At 35.3% G+C, this 25155-nt stretch overlaps 2 protein-coding genes across 2 annotated transcripts in view; both read right to left on the bottom strand.

The window, feature by feature from the left end:
• Window positions 1-2417: 2417 nt before the first annotated feature.
• ap4e1 (adaptor related protein complex 4 subunit epsilon 1) lies at window positions 2418-18540 on the bottom strand. The gene is made up of 21 exons (XM_016570765.1): window positions 18279-18540; window positions 17345-17416; window positions 17147-17270; window positions 16294-16367; window positions 16092-16213; window positions 14709-14868; window positions 14266-14432; window positions 14092-14165; window positions 12898-13020; window positions 12709-12818; window positions 12223-12362; window positions 12006-12118; window positions 11803-11921; window positions 8737-9033; window positions 7578-7689; window positions 7272-7410; window positions 5782-6022; window positions 5097-5645; window positions 4828-5018; window positions 3496-3656; window positions 2418-2735 (listed from the first exon to the last, which is right to left on the bottom strand). Exons 1-21 carry the CDS (start codon window positions 18405-18407, stop codon window positions 2569-2571), a joined length of 3384 nt encoding a protein of 1127 aa, XP_016426251.1. The 5' UTR covers window positions 18408-18540; the 3' UTR covers window positions 2418-2568.
• Window positions 18541-19233: 693 nt separating this feature from the next.
• The window catches only part of gnb5a (guanine nucleotide binding protein (G protein), beta 5a), an 8335-nt gene continuing 2413 nt past the window's right edge, over window positions 19234-25155 (bottom strand). The window contains exons 4-11 of the mRNA XM_016570764.1: window positions 24949-25025; window positions 23780-23912; window positions 23557-23700; window positions 23091-23182; window positions 22767-22815; window positions 21442-21538; window positions 19937-20103; window positions 19234-19851 (exon numbers count right to left, since the gene is read on the bottom strand). Of these exons, the coding sequence (XP_016426250.1) occupies window positions 19840-19851; window positions 19937-20103; window positions 21442-21538; window positions 22767-22815; window positions 23091-23182; window positions 23557-23700; window positions 23780-23912; window positions 24949-25025 (771 nt within the window). The 3' untranslated portion in view covers window positions 19234-19839. The remainder of the gene's footprint in view (window positions 19852-19936; window positions 20104-21441; window positions 21539-22766; window positions 22816-23090; window positions 23183-23556; window positions 23701-23779; window positions 23913-24948; window positions 25026-25155) is intronic.

Below are 25155 nucleotides of genomic sequence, written 5' to 3'. Positions count from 1 at the left end.
TTCAACATTTACTAATACATTATTAAAATTAAAAGATCTGTTAACATTCGTACTAACAAAAATAACGAACAGTTATATTTTTTTATAACCCAACGTTAACAAATATAATAAATATTGTACCAAATGTATTGCTCATTGTTAATGTTAGTTAATGCATTAACTAATCTTAACTAAAGGAAGTTTATTGTAAAGCATTACCTCAGTCTTCGCAGATGATTTCATAATTGTCTGTCGAGGACCGCAGTACTGCAGAAATGTGTGCAGCTGCAAATTATGCAGTTTGTTGTGGCGAACAGGATCTAGCACGTTTATGTGTTTCTTTCCTCAACGAACGCATCTGTTCAGCGAATCTAACACTGTACCGATGCTAATATGATGCTTCAAACACGCTCGGCTCTGAAGTTTCCGATCGATAAATCCATCATCCGCAGGTGCTCTGGCTTCATTTGAGAGTTAGACGGTTCGGATTCAGTGCTAAAACTTAGTTTCAATTCGGATATTCAATATATACTTTTTAAAGAATTGATCTGATTGATATTCGTTTCGCTATTTTTCAAATTCAACGCCACAAACGCGCGTATTTACGTCGCAAAGCATTGTGGGTGGGACTAACAGAAAGACCAATCATCATTTTGACAAGCGTATAGAGGGAAAAATGAAGAAACTGCCTATAAAGTACAATACTTAAGTAAATGTACTTAGTTACTGTCCGCCTCTGCCTATAATTGACCATGAAAACTCGCGTTTAATATTTTTTAACTAAATATATAAAGTTATAGTAGCCTCGCCACTGCTTTAAACATGTTTGTGTATGAACATAACAATTTTAGCACCCAAACAGGATTCTGCTGCTGTGTGAAAGTATCCTCAGTGATCCAACAGCTTCAGATCACTGATACACACACACACACACACCACCAACAACAAAAACTATAAGAAAATTATTTTCCATTTCAAAACATTACCATGAGCCGAGCAGGACATCCCCCCCCCATCCCCGTCCTGTCCTAAATAGTATGTGAGATTAGAATAAGCGTGTCCCAAAGCATAGTATGCTGAAAAGAGTATGCCAAAAGTCCCCGGATGGTCTACTATTTCAGGTTTTTGTTTTTGAAGTGTGGATCCATGCACACTCTAATGGCTAAAATTACCCACAATCCATTGCGCGTTGGAAAAGGATTCGGTTCAGAACTACAAACACGAATAAAGTGTTTAAAAACTACAAACATGGCAGATGTGTGCGACTGAGAGGTTTAGATAAAGGGGTTTCAGTTACTAATAATCCACATTTAACCTGGTAAAAAAATAATTATTTAATGTTATCTGTGTTATATTTCATTTGCAACAACGTGAACTTTTATAAACATATGTTTGGCCGTTAACTTTTAAATGCATCATGCAAAAAAGTTCTTCGCATAAAGATCCACAGCTGGCAGATCGTGCCACTTCTTTTCTCTCCAATACAGAAGGAAGTTAAATGAAATGAAATATGGAGGATGTTAACTGTGACAAGATGATTGACAGGCCAGTTTACAGTGTAGCTATAGGACAGAGCGCTCTGTTAAAGATGCAAATGTATGACGTGATAGTATGTCCCAAAGCTTGCCTACTCTTCTACTACACACTCAAAAGCGTGTACGTTTTCTTCACCAAAAGAGTACATACTTTAAGCGCATAGTATATATTAGTAGGCAGTCTAGGCACATTGGGACGCAGCAAATGATCTGTAGTGCTGCATCCAAACTAAGTCAACACAAAATGGCATTCACAATCTATTTTACTTCCATAATATGACATGTTTAAACGGCACTTTTAATGAGAAAAGAACTTCATGTTATATTCTGGAACTGACTGGATTGTGAAAAGTGAATGTTAGATACCAGAATGGAGGCGAATAGGATGTTAACTTAGAAGTGAAGCAAGTTGTTACATTTTTATGAAAGATTATGAAGACAAACATTTTCTTTGGTATAATGTGCAGGTAATCATTTACAATACATAAAGGAACACTTTTTTAAAAAGTAAATGGGGTCTGTTTTCATGTTGTTTTATAAAAATAATTACAATAGTCTACTGTTTGAGGTTGACTGTATTACCTAACTATGAATATATTATTAAGAAAATAATTAATAGAATAAATACTAATAAAAAATAATTAATAGACACTTGCAGTATTTATATTATTATGACTATAACAACATAACTATTTAATAGCCGTATATGCACTGATTTTCAGAATATGCAAAACTACTGTTTTTTTGCTCTAATAAATTGCACCGGTAACTACAGCGAAAAAAATGACATTTTGAAAACGATGTTAAAGCCATATTTCTTTTTTTTTCTCTGCAAATAAACAATGGAGAACAAAAATACCCACCAGAACAGACCAAACCACAAATGTTTAAAATCAATAAATACTTTTTACTGTATGTAAGTGTGAAACCAAGCAGCTCCGTAACTGTGTACAAAATATATATATATCATTCAAATTATTAGTCAGGGCATAAGACAAGCAATACACAGGTATTGCATGAAAACGTTTTTGTCAAGGATCTTCCCTGGGAAGTTTCAGCGGGGGGTTTGTGCGAGCGCTCTCTGACAGTGGTACAGGATGCAGTATGGGAGAACAGGATGAGGAGAGCGCAGCCACATGGCCAGAGCAGCGCCGTTCACTCTGCAGTGCAGAAGACAGGGGGCGCCACTGAGCAGCCGACACGCTACGATTCCCTCGGAGCCTGAAGCGACAACACATGAAAGGGTTAGTTCACCCCAAAATGAAAATTAGGCTGCGTTTCACTCACCCCCGATTCATCCTAGGTGTATACGACTTTGACGAATCCAGTCGGAGTTATATAAAAAATTGTCTTTGATCTTTCAGGATTTCGATATAAGCCAAGAGGAGACTTGTTTTCCTTTGCTAAAGTAAGGAAACTTTGCTTTTTTTGATCCTGTAAACAAACGTTGGTTTTCACGAGACGTACCGGCGCATGCGCAACGCTGACCTCATACGTCATGCTCCCAGAACTGCTTCTGTTTACAACTGCTGGCGCAAGCTAGATTCAAGTGATTATTACGTTTTGAATATGGATATTTTTCTTACAAAAACGCATCGATTCGCTACACCCGGAGCCGTGCGAGACACTTTTTTTTGTGGAAGGGTACGTTTTATTTCACGTCTTTTGAACCGAAGGAATGCAACACCCGCTGAGTACAACGATAGAGCTTGAAAGATCAAAGACAATTTTTTATATAACTCCGACTGGATTCATCTGAAAGAAGAAAGTCATATACACCTAGGATGACTTGAGGGTGAGTAATTTATGGGCAAATTTTCATTTTTGGGTGAACTAACCCTTGAACATGATTGATGGGCTGCTTTCCTAAATAGTGTGTAAATTATAGTCAGCTATAGTGCATGTTTGAAATGGAATGTAAAAGGTGCTAAAATGACTGCAAATCACATTAAAGTAAGTGATGTTTTTTGTTTTTTTTTACCAATGATGTCCACTACATGTAGCTGTAGGGCGTCTTTGAGAGCGTTCAGGGTGGTTCTGAGCGGGTCCCTGGCATCTGTGAGCAGTTTCAGATTCTGTTTGACGTCATGAGACAGAGACAGCCAGAGTTTCCCATATTCCTCTGTGGTTACGACCAAAGGCCTGTGTGTGACAGAGAAAAATGAGTCTCATACAGTCAGAAAGCTCCAAACATGGTGAAATACTTTGAGGTTGTTGGTTGTTATTTGTATTTCACTTTCATTTTATATTCAGTAGAAAAAAAATTTTTTATTAGAAACTGCAACCTGAAATCTGTTGCAATGTGCAGGTCTTTAACCTCAGTGGAAAATTCACCTTCAGAAGATTATTTAGGATGATTTTTATCTCCAAATAGGTGAAATGTTCTTTACATAAAGCAAACAAACAAAAATATAAGGGAAAAAATCTATATAGATATGAAAGATTTTTTGTCAAGTGCAATTGTATATATGTATATCAGGGTGTATAATTGTGTATATATTATTATAATTAACTAAAACTACTACTACTACAAAAAAAAAAAAAACTTTACTTACATGAAATAAAATAAAAGTTAACTGAAATAAAATTAAATATTAAAAAATAAACATTTTATTTCAGCATTTCAGCTAGTAGCCAAGGCAACATTTCTCATTTTTATTTACTTTAACTTGATGTCATAAAATGACTAAAACTGAAATTAATAAACATTATAGACATTTTCAAAACAGAAAGAAAACGAAAACTAATTAAAATGACAAAAACACACCAAAAAATTACTAAAGCTTTAAATAAAAATAAAACATAGAAAGGAAATCATAAAAATAAAAACTAATTCAAAATATTAATAAAAATTACAATAGTATCTCAATTATACCTTAAATAACACTAGTATACAGTTATTATTTTTATTAACCAATGTATTTATTATGGTTACATATTTTATAGTTTTATTATTATTTATCTATTAAAATAAATTACTCCATTCTTTATTATCATTTAGCAGGTTACAAAAAGTTTATTTCAGTGAATGCTGTTTTTAAAAAACAAAACAAAAATCATCAGTTTTAAATGATCAGCCATTAAATTAGTTATTGGGTCACAGCTTAAAAACAAATGATCTACAATCAATATTTTAAATATATATTTATTTATAAATTTATTTACACTAAATCAAACTCAAACTAAATCAAATCAAGTATTGCTTTATTTCTTTAGTAATCATTTCTTAATTATGTAATAAAAAATAAACAATGCGTCTTAATTGTTGAAAACGAATGTAAAGTAGTTTGATGTAGTTTCAGACAAGCATTACCTGATGAAGTCTGCTGTTGACAGTGTCCCAGAGAAAGGGAGTGTGTTTGTGTGTCCCGGTTGTGTTTGATAAGAGACGGTCCCGGTAAAGGACACGTTTGTGTGAGGGTCGTCCATCAGCAGAGCATAATGACACACAGACGTACTGTTGCCCTCCAGACAGTTCATGACGTTCCCTCTCAAACTCACCGTCTAAGACAGAAGATCATTTGCGGTTATTAAATATGCCTTTTATAATACTATATAATATAAAAATATTTTGCAACACACCTCCAGCTCCTCACAGGTCAGCTGCACTGCAACATCTTTTATTACAGTTTCCGTGCAGTTGGATATAAAGATCACAAGCAGCAAAGCTTCATCTCTGAACAGGCGGCAGGAGGACATAGACAGGCTGGGGTCAGAGGTCAGGCTGGAGACATCAGAGTGAGGTAGGTCTTTGAGGTCAGCGGGTAATAGTGCGGTCAGATCTGAAGACCCGGGTGGAGGATGTTTATCCTGGATCGTGTTGGGCCGCACTATAACCATATCGCCACCCAGTATGTGAGAGGTGTTTGCGCGTCTGTCTTCTTTAGTGTCTTTGTTTTGAGCCGGACCATTGGCTGTAGAGGATTTGGGGGTGTGGCCAAAAGCAGATATGGATGTGGCTGGCTCCTCCTCCAGCAAACTGCCGTACAGGAAGCTGTCGGTCGTGCTACGCGAGGAGCGAGAGGAGGAGTCGGAAGACCTCTCGCTGGTGCCTGATGACGATGATGATGATGATTCGTATGGGCGGGGCTTTTTTCTGAAGCGAGGGGGCGGGGCTTCAGATTTTCCCAGCTGAGAGGAAACAGAACAGTTGGCATTTACACTAAAAATGCAATGCATGTGATCTGAGTGAGTGGATATTTAGTACCATCAATACAAGATGGTAAGATAAACGTACTATGACTCTCAAAATCCATCATTTTCTCACCAGAGACATGGAGCTCCCAGCTCCCAAACCAACAAACAGAGAGGAAGCCAGCTGCTGTTTGTCCTGGTTTTGTGTCGAGGGCTCCAGCTGTGGCTCTAATCTCTCTGCTGCCTCCTGTTGGCCGGAGGGCTGAACTGCAGCACTGGGTTCGTCCACCGGAGGTGCTGTTGTTTCTTTTTGTTGAAGATACCCATCTTTCCCCCAAACTCTCTTTACACCCTCAAGAATCAGAGTGCTGGAGCTGAAATGATACATAAAGTTAAAGGGGTCATATGATGTTGCTAAAAAAAAACATAATTTTGTGTATTTGGTGTAATGAAATGTGTTACTCTAAAGAGAAAGGAAAAAATGAAATCGCATCATATGACCCCTTTAATATTCAAAGTACCATGTATACACTACCGTTCAAAAGGTAGGGGTCTGTAAGACTTTTTTATATTTTTGAAAGAAGTCTCTTAAGCACACCAAGAGGCCGTTCACACAGAATTCGTCTTTGCGTCTAAAAGCGTTCAGGAATGGTTTTTAAAAAAGCACAGCCCAGATCGCGAGGGTCTCAAGATGCGCTTTTGAGACGTGATGCAATAACGGAAATAACAGAAAATAGTCAAACAGCAGGATATATAGAGAATACCAGGCTCTTTTTTTAAGAAACTGGTTGTGATAAGCGCTTGAAGAAATGTTACACAGTTCAGGGTATACAGACACAGCCACTATGAGTGTCTCCTCTGCCATGTTGTCATGCCAACCTGCTATTGCTATTGTCATGCCAACCTGCTATTGTAAACAGAAGCTCGCAAGGCTTGCCCCGCCTCCAGGGTCTTCTGATTGGTCCATTGTTTTGGAACTGACATTGATGAGCGGCGCTGCGTGTAATAGTTGAAATTTGAAACTTGGCACAGCGTATTAAAAACACGGCACTCATGTAAGAGACGCTGCAAAAGATGTGTAAAAAAAAAAAAAAGTAAAAACAGTAATATTGTGAAAAACTTTTATAACTTAAAATAACTGTTTTCTATTTTAATATATATTAAAATGTAATTTATTCCTGTGATGCAAAGCTGAATTTTCAGCATCATTACTCCAGTCTTCAGTGTCACATGATCTTCAGAAATCATTCTAATATTGATCCTGGAGCACAAAAGCAGTCTTGAGTTTCAGATAAATCTCAATTTCGAAAAACTGACCCTTATGACTGGTTTTGTGGTCCAGGGTCACAATTATGCTGATTTGCTTCTCAAGAAACATTTCTGATTATCATCAATATTAAAAAAAGTTGTGGTGCTTAATATTTTTGTGGAAACCAATTCTTTGATAGAAAAGAACGCCATTTGTTTGAAATGTTTTGTAACATTATAAATGTCTTTACTGCCAATTTGATCAATTTAATGCATCCTTGCTGAATAAAAGTATTTATTTCTTTCAAAAAAATCTTCCAAAAACTTTTGAGCGGTTGTGTACAATCAAAGACAGCACGCTACACAGATACCCACCCTGCCTTCTGAGAGAGTTCAGTGCTGTTGCCCGAGAGTCCTGAACTGATGGACAGTAGTGTGGGCGACTGTCTGTCAGTGATGCTACATGATGATAAACTTACAGGCAGAGAAAAACTGTACGGCTCCAGATTCAATGCTGAAAAACAAAAACAGTCAGTCAAACAAGTTTGGAAAGACATGAGGGTGAGTAAATGATGACCAAATGTTCATTTTTGGTGAACTATCTATTTAAGGACAGGATACATATAGATGTGGTAAACTATAGAGTTTACTTTAGTATAAATAACAGCAAGCTGACTGCACCTCTGTCCTCACACAGCTCTTGCTGTCTCTGATGAGGGGGTTTATACGGTGCTGCTCCTGCAGCCAATGCCTCTGACACAAACCCATCCAGAAATGACAGAGAAGAATCAACCTGTGAAGAAAACACACAAACTAGAGCAACAAGGTGGAATCTTTGGGTATTTTAAGTTTTACTTATTTGAATGCTCAAAACATGAAAAAATAAAAAATAAATAAAAACAAATAAATCAATACTTTTATAAAACTGATCAAAAGTACGAGTGATAGATTTGTACTTAAAATTAAAATTAATTCTGTTCTTTTGATCTTTCTATTCATCAAAGAATCTCGAAAACAGTATCACAGTTTATATAACAATTTGAAGCAGCACAACTGTTTTCAACATTTATAATAATCAGAAATGTTTCAAATCAGCATATCAGAATGATTTCTGAAGGATCATGTGACACCGAAGACTGGAGTAATGATGCTGAAAATTCAGCTGCGCATCCCTTTTTTTTTTTTTTTTAAATGCATTCAAATAGAAAACAGTTATTTTAAATTGTAACAACTGAATTTTTGATTAAATATGCATTGCTAAGAACTTCATTTGGACAACTTTAAAGACTTTAGATTTATATATATATTTATTTAGATTTAGATTTTTTTGCAACCTCAGATTCCAGATTTTCAAATAGTTGTATCTCGGCCAAATATTGTCCTATCCTAACAAACCATACATCAATGGAAAGCTTATTTATTCAGCTTTCAGATGATATATAAATCTCAATTTCGAAAAATTGACCCTTATGACTGGTTTAATGGTCCAGGGTCACATTTCACAATATTACTGTATTTTACTGTATTTTTGATCAAATAAATGCAGTCACGGTGAGCAGAAGAGACTTATTTCAAACAAATCTTACTGTGTAAATAATATGTTACACCACCAAATGTCTAGATCGGCTCAGTTTACTGTTTTGTTCACTTAAAGTGCTCTAAATCTGAATGTTTAGTGTAAAAACATCCTTAAAGGTACACTATGTAACTTTTTTGTTCAAAATGTACAAAATTGATATAATGAGTTTTGTTTATTAACCACTAGAGAGCCAAAAGTTACATAGTATAGCTTTAATAAGATGAATTTGTCATAATTGGGACAAGCAATCAGCCCTGTTACCTCCATGCCGTCCCAGGGGGCTCCACAGGGCAGGACCCACTCATAGAGCTGTGAGTCCTGGCTGAGCTGACGCAGCTCCTGGGCCTGCTGACGGAGCACCGTGTCCTGGGAGGACGAAAGACCCTCAGCCAGGTCCAGAATCAAGTCTGTCTGGCCCTCAGAGATCTTGGTCAGCGCAGAAAGAATCCAGACCCGTGTCTCCGAGCTCACGCTTCTCTGATCCAGCAGCTGCGTCAGGAGCCGGATGACCTCGCGCTGGTCCACAGACTCTTGGAGGTGAGCGTATTCTCCAAGCACCTGAGCGAGCACACACACACACACACACCGGTGAACAAATATCTCTTGTGAGTTTCCAGAAGAACACTGATTTAATTTGCAGTTCATTCCAGTAGGGTTTGATGTTAGCATGTTTCTAAGCTAATGACTCAGAACTGTAATAGGCATGAAAATGCACCACACACAGGGCTTATTTTATCATTATTATTTAAAAGGCAAGGCAAGTTTATTTATATAGCACATTTCGTACGCAATGGTAATTCAAAATGCTTTACATAAAAGAAAGTAAAATAATCATAAAAAAATAATAATCACAAAAATAAAACAAGGAATTTCAAAACTTTGAAAATTATTTAAAAATTGATTTAAAATGAATTTAAGACAGTTAAAAATAGGAAATAATTACACATACATAAAATACAGTGCAGTCAGTACGAACATCGCACAGTGCTCATTCAATAAATGCACAGCTAAACAGATGAGTTTTGAGTCTAGATTTAAATGTGACTAATGTTTTAGCACATCTGATCTCTTCTGGAAGCTGATTCCAACTGCGGGCGGCAAAATAGGTAAAAGCAGTATGTAAAAGTATGCAATTTATATTTCTATGACAGGTTTAAAAGGATTTCATCCATCCAAGGAGACATCCGTCTTTTTTGCTACCAATTATAATGCTGTATTTTACATTAGCGTAAATGTTTTTAAAAATTAACATTAAAATAGCAAAGTATTTAATATTAAACTATAAATAAAATTCAATAATTTTTCATATAATATTATATATTACATTTGTTATCTGTCATAGCATAAAAATTTTTACAAATAATTTATAAATGTTTTAAAATATATATAATGTTAAATGAAATTAGTTATTATTAATTAATACTAAAGAGTAAATGGTTAATAAATAACCATTATTTAATTAAATTAATTTATTTAATATTAATATGAAATAATTATATAATGCTCAGTTGGGTTTTAAAAGACAATTAATATTCAGAAAATATCAGATGAAAACTGAATTGAGCTAAATAATGACACTATTGTCTTCTGTAGAGCTGTTTTACAGCTCAGACTGAAGTTGTTTCAAGATTGATGAATTTTGCAGCATTAATACTGTTATTTTCTTCCATTTCGTCAATTATTACTGTGAAAACACTTTGAAACAATCTGTACTGTATTAAGTGCGGTATAAATAAATGTGACTTGACTTGGCTTCATAAAAAAATAAATGTGTCCTAATCAGTGTTGGACAGTAACGCATTACTTAATAACGCGTTACTGTAATTTGATTACTTTTTTAGTAACGGAGTAATTTAACGTGTTATAATTTTCAAAATAGTAATTAGAGTATAGTTACAAGCCGAGGTCTCTATACGTTACTGCCGCGTTACATTGCTGACAGAATGCAGTGTTTTATAATCTGGAGATTGTAAAAAGGATGTAGCACACGCACCGTCGAGTCAACCTGCTCCCGCGGGACCCGACGCAACAGAGTGAGAGACGCTCATGTGTGCGCGGGATGCGGGAGAATAAAATGATTCACGGGACTCCCGCAAAATAATTGACGACGGGCCATTGAATTATTAGAAAAATAATGCACACCTGGGGTGGGGTGTGCATTATTTTTCTAATAATTCAACGGGCCGGAGTCAATTATTCTGCTTATACTACAGTTACCACACCTCAAGACATTCTGCCATCCAAACCATGCACGCAGCAGCCGCTTGCTTTAGTTGAAAACAACAGTGTTCTGTGAAAGTTGATGCTTTAAGTAAGGAATAATTGACGACGGGCCATTGAATTATTAGACGACACCTTTTTGTGCAAACTGCGTGACTGTAGTGTGCGTGTGCGAGCACGTGTGATTGCAGTAATTCCTGTGTGCTGTATAGGTACTGTATGCTAATTTCCGTTATTACAGTTAACTATGCGAAGTGATATGGAACTGTAATGCGGTCAAGAGAGCTGCCTGGAACTACGTTCGCCGTGCGTTTCCCTGAAAATAATTGCACACCTCAGAACGTTCATCAGCCAATTAGATTCAAGCATTCAACGGCCCCGTAGTATAATAACAAATATTTATCGGGAGCGTGTATGCTGGGATTTCATAAATTTCATGGAGAAAAAAGTAACGTAACTATTAATGTAACTAATTACTAATTACTTTTGAAATAAAGTAATCAGAACAGTAACGTGATTACTTTTAAAAGGAGTAATCAGTAATCAGTAATTTGATTACATTTTCAGAGTAACTTGCCCAACACGGGTTCTAATTGATTAATAATAAATACAAACTGGCTTTTTGGGTAAATAAAATGCCAACTGATCTTAAAGTGCAAATTGTAAAATCCATCTAATGAATTAATGAATTTTCACTTCATCATGAAATTTCACTGTCAGAAATTTATTTAGGATGACAAAGTTTTTCCCACAGTTTTTTTGATATATACATTTATTTACCTCATAAATAAATGTATTTTTGGGATTATATATATATTTTTTCTGAATATTTTTTCCTCAATTTACCCACCTTAATCAGGTGTTTTAAAATTAAGTTCGAAGCCTGTCACTAGAATTTGAATCAGCCTTTTAGCAGAATTTTTTTTGTGAATCATCAGTGTATCAAAAAACATTGTTTTTGTGTGTGTGTGTGTGTGTGTGTGTGTGTGTGTGTGCGTTTTTGTGACAAATGAGGACATAAATTTGTATAATGACAAGGGTATGACATAGGTATAACCTGTGTGTGTGTGTGTGTGTGTGTATATATATATATATAGTCGTACACACCCAGCTCATGAGCTGTAAGAAGCGCTGGGGCAGATGAGAAGCGTCTCCCTTCAGCACAGTCAGATACGAGTCGACAGCATAAAGCCGTAACTGATCATCTTCCTCTTTAGACTCTGAGCCTGAGACAAAAATATCAGAAATATAAAACAACACACCTTCTACTACAGTTTACAGCTCTTAGATTGTCTATACTTCTCGTTTACCCTCCGCCAGCAGTCGCAGGAAGTTGTTTGGGACGTCCTGTTGCAGCAAATCTCCACCTGTGGAAAAAACATCATTCATTGTCTGAATGAACCACGAATTATCTGGAGCAAACGTAAGGGTTTTCATAGGAACATAACAGCTGACTTTCAACAAATATTTGTTCATTTTATAGAAAGTAGAGCATTGTTCATAAACTCTGTTTAATTAAAAGGATATTTTTCAGCGAGCTCTGCGACTTTTCCAACCAGATGGATGATGGTGTGCTCGTCGTTGCAACCGTGCAGGAAGTCCAGCATCTTCTCAACGATCACGGTCACATTCTGAGCATTTGTGATCCTGAACAGCAATTCAAGAGTCTGAGAGAGAAGAAAGAGGAAGAGATGAACACAAGACCCTTGATTTGTTGGGAATTATGAATCTGATATTAAATCAATTATTGAGCTGATCTGTACTATTTGTGAGAGCATCACGTTGGTTTACCAGGTTTTGATGTTTTAGAAGTTGGATTTTCTCTGTGCTTTTGTTGTTGTTATGACATAAAATAATAGATATGAATTGAAAATTTGAAATTATGACAAAATTCATAATTATGAAAAAAAAGTCATATTTATGACCTAAAAAAGTCATTATTCTGATAAAAAAAAGACATCATCAGTCAATAATTATGGTTTTTCTCTAATTATGACAAATGTAGGTCATTACCTCTCTTTTAATAGTGAAATCTGTGTGGTCCAAACACTCAATGATGGTCATCTGATGCTGCAGGGCGAGTTTAGCATCATGCTGGACGACATACGTCAAGGCTTTCAAACCTGAAAACGCACCAATATGTGAGCAGTTCAAGTGAGTTCAAGTTAACTAATTAGTGAAAATCAAAAGCAGGAATTTTACCAAGATATTTGAGGTTGATCTTTGGAGACAGAACAAAATTCCCAATGCATCTCGTGGCTTTTTCCAGCAGCTCAGCTTTGGGGTGGATGGTGTAGACGGCCTTCACACACTCATACAGGATTGCTGAAACAGACATGATGTGTTAGCAGCATTCATTTTGCTGACAAAGTATCGTTCACTACATAAGAAGAGATGATTTTCGATGATTAGTTGTTCTTGTGTTAAAAATCAGAAATAAAACAAACAAACAAAAACAATTCTGCATAGTGCTTATCGGACACTTACAAAACAACAACTATCTGTAACTAGATACTAAAATTATTACATCTTTTTCTTCCACACTTTTTCCTTCCACTCAACTTTCTGTTAACATGCTTGGATACAGCGCTCTGTGAACAGCCAGCTTCTTTGGCAATGAATGTTTGTGGCTTACCCTCCTTGTGAAGGGTGTCAATGATTGTCTTCTGGACAACTGTCAGATCAGCAGTCTTCCCCATGATTGTGTAGCCTAGTGAACCAAACTGAGAGACTATTTTGAAGGCTCAGGAAACCTTTGCAGGTGTTTTGAGTTGATTAGCTTTTTTTTAAGTTCTGCATGGTGGTTATCAAACACATAAGTATAAGTATTGGTAACAAGACACTAAAACTGTTAAAGATTGTTTTTGTTAATTGAAATAAAGCTGAAATAAAATAAAAGTATTAAATGAAAAATGTAAACTTTAACAAAATATTTGATTTTTTTTTTCTTGGCAACAACCTAAAATAAAGTACTTTTAATTGACGTACAAAATTACTAAAACTTTAATAAAAATAAAAATAAAAAGGCAGAAATAAAATGTTCTGTATAGTGGTTATCAAACACTTATAAACAACTGGTATCGGTTGTAAGCAGTGTTATTATCATTAACTAAGGCTAAAACAAACTATTAAAGATTGTTTTCATTAACTGAAATAAAGCTGAAATATAATAATATAAGTATTAGATGAAAAATGTAAACCTAAATGAAAATTTTGAACTTTTCAACTACCTAAAATACCAGAAGTTTAAACCAGAAGTACTAAATTACTAAAACTTAACACATATAAAAATAAACAAAAGCTACATAGAAACTGAAAAAAAGCAAAACCCCCGAAAGACACATGATGTGTTAGTTGACAAATTGTCTTTTGGTCTATTAGAAAAGCTGATTTTACCGTAAGTGATGTTGTGGTTCATTTCCGCTCTGCGCAGAGACTCATCCAGAACTTCATACATCAGCTCACTGGTGCTGAAAAATGAACAGACACATTTACATTACAATTTTTAGTGCATAATTTAAGCATACAAATTGGCCCGCAGCTTGTGTTTGCATGGCGGCCCGTCGGTACCTTTGGTCCTCTCTCCCGAGCAGCGAGAGGATCCTGAGCAGCTGGAGCTGCAGCCACGGCGCAGGAACATTGCGGTAGTTAAAGTCCACCGGGAGTTTCCCACCCAGCACCTGCTTCAGGATAGTGACGAAACTACCCGTCAGGTCCTTATAGCCGTCTGGACTCTCCTGATAAAGAGAAAGACATCAGATGTGACCGACTAGCCATTTCTTGCCTACTGCATGATGGGACAAAATCACAGCCAATCAGAACATGTTTAATGTTTACTTATACAGCTGGTTTTAGATGGTAAGGTCAGCACAAAAACGTAGACTTGATTGTATTAGATTTTATAATGTAATAAAAAAGGTATAAAGGTATTCACTTTAACTCAGTTTCACAATACAAAGCCACCTATCATAAATACTGACATTCAAAGCCCATACTGTATGTTGAAGACTGACCGTGATCAGCTGTAGGTAAATATGTAAGGATGATGTCATGACACCCGGATCTTGGTCACACAGAGCTTTTCGAAACTTGCTATGAATGTGCTGGACTTGATTTGGAGCAATAAGATAAAACTTATATAACGCCAGGACGGCTTTCCTCCGAATGATCTCCCTTAGACAGGAAAGAAAGACAATAATATGTGACCCTGGATAATAATATGTGAGATTTAGACATCATCTGAAAGCTGAATAAATAAGCTTTCCATTGATGTATGGTTTGTTAGGAGAGGACAATATTTGGTCGAGATACAACTATTTGAAAATCTGGAATCTGAGGGTGCAAAAAAATCGAAATACTGAGAAAATCACCTTTAAAGTTGTCCAAATGAAGTTCTTAGCAATGCATATTACTAATCATAAATTAAGTTTTGATATATTTACGGTAGGAAATTTACAAAATATATTCATGGAACATGATCTTTACTTAATATCCTAATGATTTTTGGCATAAAAGAAAAATCTATAATTTTGACCCATACAATGTATTTTTGGCTATTGCTACAAATATACCCCAGCAACTTCAGAATGGTTTTGCGGTCCAGGGTCACATATGAGTTATTATTAGACTGAGAATCAAATTGACCAATATACAAATAATTGTACCCATATTTACACTTTTCTTAACTGGAAAACTGGTTATTAGTTCATTAATACTGCGACTACTGTTAAATCTGGTTCAATGCATGAATATGCATTCAACAGGAAACAGTGGTGTTCATGGGTAAATTCAATTAGTATTTCTTAAATTAATATTAAAACAATATATATTAAATATATTTATATAAAGTGTTTTGTTAATGTAATTAATATTATTATTAATAATAATAATAATTTGTAAATGATGATTAGTTATTCTTGTTAAACAAAGCAAAAATAAAACAAAAATTGTGTTTATTAGACATTTATTAACTAAAACTACATATTTTTTAAGATTCAAGATTTTTTTAAGATTTAAGATTTGTTAACCGAAATATTGCTTGAATAAAATAAAAAATAAATATTACGTGCCTTGGCGGCAACGTTACATATTAAAATACTAAAACTGACATAAAAACAAAATAAAGATATTTAGAAATATAGAGAAAAATGATAAAAATGACAAAAGCACACAACAAAATTACTAAAACTAAAATTTAAATGGAAGCTAAAAATATAAAAGCTAATTCAAAATATTACTAAATACTATAATATTATATAAATAATAACAAAATAGCACATATCAGCCATTTTATATCATATCTGAAAGCCTTATTTATATGGCTTTTAGATATCTTCAAGTGTTGAAATAAGAAATAACTTGTGTGTATTGTGGAGGAGTGAATCTCGCTGGCTTACTTTGGATGCGACAGCTTGTCTTCCACCAGAGGAAGGACAGCAGGTATCATGTCTTTGGGAAACACCTGAGCTACTACAGTCAACGCCATGCACGCTTCAATGAGGTTAGTGCTCTGAAGATCCTGTCACACATGCATGAGACGTTCAGCCATACATTTTACGTAACAGGTCCAATTAAAGGTAATAAGCTAACCAAGCTCACTTTTAATACTGTGTTTACCAGCAACAACAACAATTCATGGCCTTCATTAAGGAAAAGAGACACCGCAAGGTAACCTAGATGATAAAAGAGATATAAAGACTAAAATCATACACATTCAGGGTCCATAATTAACAAGAATCTCCACATAGAGTTAATAATAAAATATAAAAAATTATATATACAGTATATATACCTCACCATTGTAAAGCACTGCTTTTGCAAGGTTCCGTGAAAAAGTTTCAGCTTTTATTTTCCTTTACGCCCTGAAGAAGATATCACAGGTTCATCAAGTTCGTCGAAATTATCCATCCTCGATCACTTGTAGTCAGCTTTGACGAAACTCCTCTCAGCTAGCACGTCTTTTCAAAGTGAAAGTAGCCTTGTCACCTGACCTGAATACAGCACGCTGATTCGCTAAAATGGACTTATCGGCTTCTGTTCAAAAACAACAAGGGCGCTTGTCGGTTTCTGCAGTAAAACGTGAACTCGCGAAGCCTTGAAAGTGGACAAAGCCTTTTTTTTTTGAAAAAACATGTTTAGGGTTCAGATTGCGCTATATGTGGAGAATAATGCACGGCAATCAGCTCATTTTTTTTAAAAGTGGCGTTTATCGGTTTTTATCGGCAAATGAACTCTTCATATATATATATATATATATATATATACACAAAAATATATTTATACAAATATTTCTGTAATAATGTATTATACATAAAATATTGTTATATTAAAAAATACATTTTATTCATAATTTGTACAATTATCACTGAGACAAATTGTGGACCCTGTGTAAAGTGTACTGTGCATCTGTTATTGAACTTATATGGTGAGGACTGGAAATGCGGTAACATACCCACTCTCTTCTCCAGTACACCGCCCTGCTGGGCCAGTTTGATGGCGTGAATGTAGGTGAAGGAGGCGTCGTAGCCCAGCATCTCACAGTACATGGCTCGCACCATGATCTCTCTCATCTGCTTCTGTAATACACACACGGAGGTCAAATAACCAGCTTCTGAGTGACCGTGATGACGGTAACGTCTGTATCGCTCACCATGGTGGTGTTGGGAGATGAAGCCTGCTCTTTCATGGCAGACAGCTCCTGTTTGATGAGGATCTCCTCCTCCTGCAAATGCACATCAAATGAGATCATGCTTTAAAATAAAGAGCACTGCATTGCATTTTAATGTGTGGTTGCTATCACCTCGATAGTGTACATTTGTATATTGTACTAAATTATTATTATTATTATTTTGATGTTGGAAGTGGCCACCTTTTTGCTGTTCACTTTACAGTTTTTTATAAATATTATATGTTTTATATTATTATTATTATTAATATTTTTTATTATTTAATATTTATAATTATTATTTACCATTATATTATTACTATATATATTTAATTGTCAAAATGATAGAAAGTAAATTATATATAAAAGTTAATTATACACAATAATATTAAATAACCTTTACTATTATTCAATATTAGATTTTTATTTATTTAATATGTGGTTTCTAGGACCTTAATAGTGTACATTGGTTTATTTTACTAAATTCTTTTTTTCTTCTTCTTTTTTATGTTGTAAATGGTCCTTTTAGCTGTTGTTCACTTGTTACAGTTTTAATAAAATACAATGTTTTATTATATTTTTGTTATAATTTGCATAATATAAATAATACATAATAATATATTTTTGTTATATATATATATATAAATACTATTATATAATTCATTTACTATTTCATTATTATTATTTATAAAAAAATAATAAAAAATAAACAATACAACTATTCTGTATAATCAATTATTCTGAAATCATGAAATTAGAAATTTAAAAACATATATTTTCGAAATATAGAACTGATTAAATAAAGTACTGATTTCCACACCGAAAGCGGAACCACTGTCACTGCTTTACCTGTCAATGTCTATATTTATGCTTCTGTCTGTGTGATGTAATTTTATTAATAAACGAATAATTAACTTACATGTTTAGATGTCAGTTCTGTGATGCTCTTGATGAGTTGTCTTAATCTGTTGGTGATTTTAGCAGCTCCAGTTTGAGAATCAAATAAACCCGGCAGAGCAGTGAGAGTTTTCTCCACAACATCACTCATTTCAGCACGACAACACAGACGAGCAGATTATGAGACACAGCCGAGACCCTGCATACAGACGAGTGCACTACAGCAGGACAAATACCTGCACAACACCTACACTTCAGTCAAAACACACAGAATGAAAACACAAACCAGCGTGACTAGCCTTTCTCGACGCCTACCGGAAGTGCGCTGCTGTTTTCATAATAAAAGTCGAGCGGTTTTACAGTTACAGGAATTATTCACCTAAACAACAACATCAACAATAACAATAATAATAAAACGTAATTTTATAAAGACGTTTAGTTGTCTTTATAATATTAATATAGTTTTATTATTACATAGATAGTATCTATCTAAATGTATGTCTATCTAATAGTTTTGTGTAATAATTTATGTATTTATTTTATTTAAAAACAACAAAATTAAATAATTGTTTTTATAAACAATAGAAATCTGAGAACAACTTTTGTGTTTTAAGTTTTAAAGCTGTTTTCACAAAGCTACATACAGTTTTTTAGAATTAATTAGTCATTTATAACATTTGGTAAATGTACCAAATAAATTATTTACGCTAAATAATTCAAAATGAATAAGTGAAATAACTGATTTTGGTTCCAACAAAAACAGAAGGGTTTGGACTTTTCATTTTTGGAGGAACTGTCTATTTAATAACTCTACAAAGCTCACTTTAACTATTATGCTTTACTGAACAGTTATTTTACCATTCCATGTTAATAAAATAATAAGTAATGAATTTAATCGCTTAAATAAAACTGATCTAATAACAACAAAAGCAACGTCATGAAACATGAAATAAAGAGACACCACATAAATTTCAGCGTTTAAAATCCATTTATTTGGTTTAGGTGTAGGGATATCTGTGTCGATATGACAACCTATATGATATCATGGTATATACACTTTGCTACAGTAAGAAAGAACAACTATAGTGGCGTAGTAATTGAAAGAGAATGAGACCATAACGAGTAAGAGAGCATAAGTAAATCTGTTAGCTTGCATATCAGAAATAGAGTCCGCTAAACAATCTTTCCCTTCGTTCATTCACAACAACTCAAGCAGTCAGTCGAGACATCAGTGTCTCTGCTGTGCTTCAACCTCATGCACAGACCTAAACAACATGGAATACATTTATATTTTTAGATTAATGCTTCAGATAAATTATTTCTTGGATCATGAGCTCAAACACATTCATACACATAAACTAGAATGCCTTAATAGAGGGGCAGTCGTTGTCATAGAAACAGAAGCCATCGACACCATCCAAGTCCATCCCATAATACCAAGCATACCATTTGCTGATTAGAGTTGGATGCACTACAGTCCATCTGTATCATTACAGTCTGCGGTTTATCCTTGAATCCAGCTGCGGAGAGAAATCTGATCGAGCCGGATGTCAAACACAAGCAGTCTGAGGTTCAGCCAGCATTCAGGCCCAGATCTGGAGAAAGACAGAACAAATGTGAGGCTTTCATCACAACACTTAATATACTTGCATTGTGTTATTATCTTTTTTGTCCACTGACCCGTAATGTGTGATCCCAGGATCCCGAGCAGAACGCTGTTCCGTCCGGAGAAACGCGGAGCGTGCTAACTCTGTTCTCATGTCCAAACAAGATGGACACGCGGGTGCCCTTTAAAACGTCCCACACGTTGATGGTGTAGTCATTGTAGCCACCAAACAGCAGCCTCCCTGCCGAAAGATATTAGCATAGCATAAACAACAAACTCCTTCAAATAGAAAATCAATCTTGGTGATTCTGGTAAAGAAAAAAAAATTATATATATATATACTGTATATAGTTGTGGTCAAAATTTTACATACATTTTGAAATATCTGCAAAATGTTAATTATTTTACCAAAACAAGAGGGATCATACAAAGTGTATTTGAACGCTTTCCAGCAGTGACTGTATGATTTTGAGATCCATCTTTTCACACTGAGGACAACTGAGGGACTCATACACAGCTATTGCAGAAGGTTCAAACGCTCACTGATGCTCCAGAAGGAATCATGATGCATTAAGAGCTGGGGGTGAAAACTTTTGAACAGTATGAAGATGTGTACATTTTTCTCATTTTGCCTAAATAAAGATACTTACATGTTTCCTAGAAGACAAAATAAGTTCAATTTCGCCTGATCTTCAGATTCCAAAAAGTTTTCCGGCTCTTAATGCATCATGATTCCTTCTGGAGCATCAGTGAGCGTTTGAACCTTCTGCAATAGCTGTGTATGAATCCCTCAGTTGTCCTCAGTGTGAAAAGATGGATCTCAAAATCATACAGTCACTGCTGGAAAAGGTTCAAATATGCAAAAGATGCTGAAAAACCAAAGAATTTGCGGGAGCTGAAGGATTTTTCTGAAGAACAGCGGCAGTTTAACTGTTCAGGACAAACAGGGGACTCATGAACAAAAAAACAAAAACAAACCCGCTGTGGATCATCCAGGTATCAACACAGTGTTAATAATCAAGCATATGTAAACTTCTGAACGGGGACATTTTTATAAATTCAACTATTATTTTCTCTTGTGCACTATATGTAAATGTCTTTTATGTGAAATATCTTATTCAGGTCAGTACAAAATAAAATAAAAAAACATGTATTTTGTATGATCCCTCTTATTTTGGTAAAATAATTAACATATTGCAGATACTGCAAAGTGTACTGTATGTAAAATTTTGAGCACAACTGTATATAAAACAAAAATACAATTAAAATATATCAAATTATACATTCATTTCATTCTAGTTTCTAAAGATTCAGTGAGAGACTAAATTATTGAAGGAAACTGAAGGTTGTGCTCATTGCATTATGGGATATGGTTCTGTTCCTAGGGCATTGCTACGGTGTTCAGAGTGGTTGCTAAGGTACAGTATTCTTAGTGGTTGCCATGGCATTTCTATGCGATTGCTAAGGCACCCTGTCCGTGCCATGGTTATACACTGCACATTTTGCAAATGCAATAGGTTAAGTGAGTATACAGAATGAATAAATATTACTTAATATTTCAAACAGTGTCAGTGCTTACCGCTGAGGGAGAAATCCACACTAGAGGCTCCAAATATGATGCTCTCTTTAGAATAAATGGCCACCTCTCTGTCTGCCCTCAGGTCATAGAGACGACACTGTAAAGACAGAAAATAAAGATCAAATTAAACACATTTTTTGACTATTTAACTACAGTACCTGTTTACATGTTTTTAAGATTAGGATAAGATTAAGATAAGGTTTTCAGAAGTCTCTTCTGCTCATCAAGGCTGCATTGATGTGCTCAGAAATACAGTAAAAACAGTAATACTGTGAAATATTTTTTCAATTTAAAACAGCTGTTTTCTATGTAAATATATATTTTTAAGTAATTTATTTCTGTGATCAAAGCTGTATTTTCAGCATCATTGCTCCAGTCTTCACTGTCACATGATCATTCAGAAATCATTCTAATATGCTGAAGAACATTTCTTATCATCAATGTTGAAAACAGTTGTGCTGCTTCATATTTATGCAGAAACCATGATATACTACCATTGTTTTTTTAATAGAAATGAATGCTTTTATTCAGCAAAGGATAAGATTAAGATAAGGTTTTCAGAAGTCTCTTCTGCTCATCAAGGCTGCATTGATGTGCTCAGAAATACAGTAAAAACAGTAATACTGTGAAATATTTTTTCAATTTAAAACAGCTGTTTTCTATGTAAATATATATTTTTAAGTAATTTATTTCTGTGATCAAAGCTGTATTTTCAGCATCATTGCTCCAGTCTTCACTGTCACATGATCCTTCAGAAATCATTCTAATATGCTGAAGAACATTTCTTACCATCAATGTTGAAAACAGTTGTGCTGCTTCATATTTATGCAGAAACCATGATATACTACCATTGTTTTTTTAATAGAAATGAATGCTTTTATTCAGCAAATATGCATTAAATTGATTTGCTAAAATGACAAACATTTATAATGTCACAAAAGATTATATTTCAAATAAATGCAGTTCTTTCTATTCATCATAGAATCCTGAAAAAAAAAATGCTTCCACAAAATATTAAGCAGCAAAAACGGTTTTTAACCGTATTTATTTGATAATAATAAGAACCATTATTAATAAACGAGCACCAATAATAATTGAGCATTAGAATAATAATAATAGATCATGTGACACTGAAGACTGGAGTAATGATGCTGGAATAAATGACATTTTAAAATATATTACAATAGAAAATGGCTTTTTTCAAATTGTTTAGATCAAATAAATGCAGCAGATAAGACTTCATTAAAAGCATTTGAAAATCATAATGTTTCCAAACTTTTGACAGGTATCATATGAAAAAAAATGTGAGAAGGGAAAAGACTCACAGTAGCGTCATCTGAGCCTGAAGCGAAAGCATCTCCGCTGGGATAGTACCTGCAGTGATAATAAAACATGAGCAGTCATGTGACTGCTTCACTCAGTAAACACTACTTGAAAGTCCCTTTTAAGACAAGTCAGATCAGTCGATGACCATATTAGCACTCTTCCGGGCCTGTACGCTCTCTCGTGACATTCTGAGTGTTTACACAGACTATTAAATATTGACCAGTGCTGTAAAGGCCTTAAATGTCACTCGGTCTGCTTTGTGTTTTTTTTTTTTTTTTGGCTTTGACAAAACCTGAAGGGAGAAGAGGCCTGAGGACACTTACCGCACACTGTTGATGTCTGACTCATGAGTCTCAAAAGACTGGACGCACTGTCCCGTGCGCATGTCCCAAACGCAAGACTTCTTATCGCAGCCCTGAGAGACGCAAGAACATGCGGGTCACTGCACAGGCATATTAACAGCTCTATTGTGCTCATTCATTTTATGTTCCTTGATATGCTTTTTTAATCTCAAAAACGGCCAGCCGCTGACTTGCACTTTATGAATCACCAAGGACCACGGTTTCAGCTAAAAATCTTCTTTACTCTTCTACTGGAGTAACAAAGTCACCTACATCTTGCATGGCCTGAGGGTGAGTAAATTAACAGCAAATTTTTATTTTTTGTGTGAACTATCCCTTTAAGAAAGCAAATAGGGTCAGTTATGATCTCATGTTGACTGTAAGGTAATGTGTGACATTGGTTTGTTAAGGGAGGGTTTGTGTTTGGCATCAGCAGCTCAGTTCCCACCCCTGACACGAATGTGTTTCCGGTCTCAGAGGGGGCCAGATCCAGACACAGCACATCAGCCGCGTGTCCATGGAAGCTCTGCAGCATCTGACCGCTCTCTACATCCCACAGAGCACACGTGCCGTCACCGCTAGACGTCAGGATCTGCCGCAAACACAAAACACACCACATCCAGTCAAATGCAAGACACCGTCTCATTATTTCACCACGTATTCAAGCATACCTGCATATCTGAGTTAGTAAAGCAGCATGCAGACAAGTAGTTGGTGTGCATGGCCACTGATTTCTTCTTGGCGGCGAGGTTTTCATTCTTGTCCAGGGATAGAGGGTACACAGAGCACTTATTGTCCAACCCACTGTGAAAAAACAATGTTTCAGTTAAAGGTGCAGTATGTAATATTGACAGCTAATGGGTACTGCAGTCCAAATTCTCCTGTCCCTCCTCCCAAGGACGGGATGCTCACGCGGGTTGCCAGATTGAGGACATGCAACAGGAACGAGCGCAACTGACAATGGATAGTTGATTGCAAGTAGTTCATACTTAGTTCATTAGTTCTTAGTTCAGTTGTTCATAGGTAGTTCATTGCAAGTTAATGAGTTGATTTAGAATAACCGGCTGTAGCATTGTTCTTCTCTGAAACAAGTATGTGATTCTAGCATGTATATTATGGTATTTTATGCTTTAGTGCATTCAAAAAAATTAAGATACATCACCTTTAATAAAATAAATCAAGCGAACAAAAAATGAAGTTAGCAAGCAATTAATAAAGTTTAACGTGTGTGACATCTGCGGCACTAAATGGAACTGCAAAACAAAATATTGTTTCCTAAAAACTCCTAAAGCTTTCTAGCCTTTACACAGGTTGGAAAAGCTTGAAGTCCCGCCCCAGATTTTTGCAATTGGTTAAGCCAGATGTTTATTGCTCAAAGAGAGTGATATAATGCTTAGAAAGATTGAAAGATTTAGGCTACGTCCACACGAAGCCAGAGCTTTCCCTATCCAATCTCTTTTTTTCCCCTCGTCTAAAGAAATATCTGCGTCCACACGAAACCACGAAACCGACACAAAACGATGTAGTATACATGCCAGACCAGCATGTGGTGCTGTAATTCTGCCACAGAGATGCACTAAAAATGGAGAAGAAGACTTGGACTATGCGCATAAACCTTGCGCGCGGTATACAAACGAACATGGAACAATACATGTATTAATCTGTGTTAATGTTAGTTAATAAAAAGACAATCGTTCAGTGTTTGTTCATGTTTCTGTTGCTGTTACGTGGATCTGTGTGGACGAAACGCCTATACGATACAAAATTTATGCGTATACAGCTAAACGCGTCTCCGTGTGGACGGGGCCTTAGAAAGAAGCCGGAGAGCCCAGAGACTTACCCACAAGCCACTGCACATCCAGAGGGGGCGTAAGCACAGGCCATGACCCACGTACAGGGCATAGTCACTGCATGCTCCTGTCAGGACATTTAATATATTAAAATATATTAAAAGCGCCGTTATTATAGCTAAAATACAAAACCATAAAAATTAAAATTCTGTTACTTAAAAATTAAATGAATGGTAACTGAGACAAAAAATAAATAA

This window comes from Sinocyclocheilus rhinocerous, unplaced genomic scaffold, assembly GCF_001515625.1.
Source record: "Sinocyclocheilus rhinocerous isolate Xijiao unplaced genomic scaffold, SAMN03320098_v1.1 scaffold561, whole genome shotgun sequence".
NCBI lineage: Eukaryota > Metazoa > Chordata > Actinopteri > Cypriniformes > Cyprinidae > Sinocyclocheilus > Sinocyclocheilus rhinocerous.
Note: the sequence above shows the minus strand (reverse complement) of the source record. Positions and strands in the feature narration are given on the sequence as shown.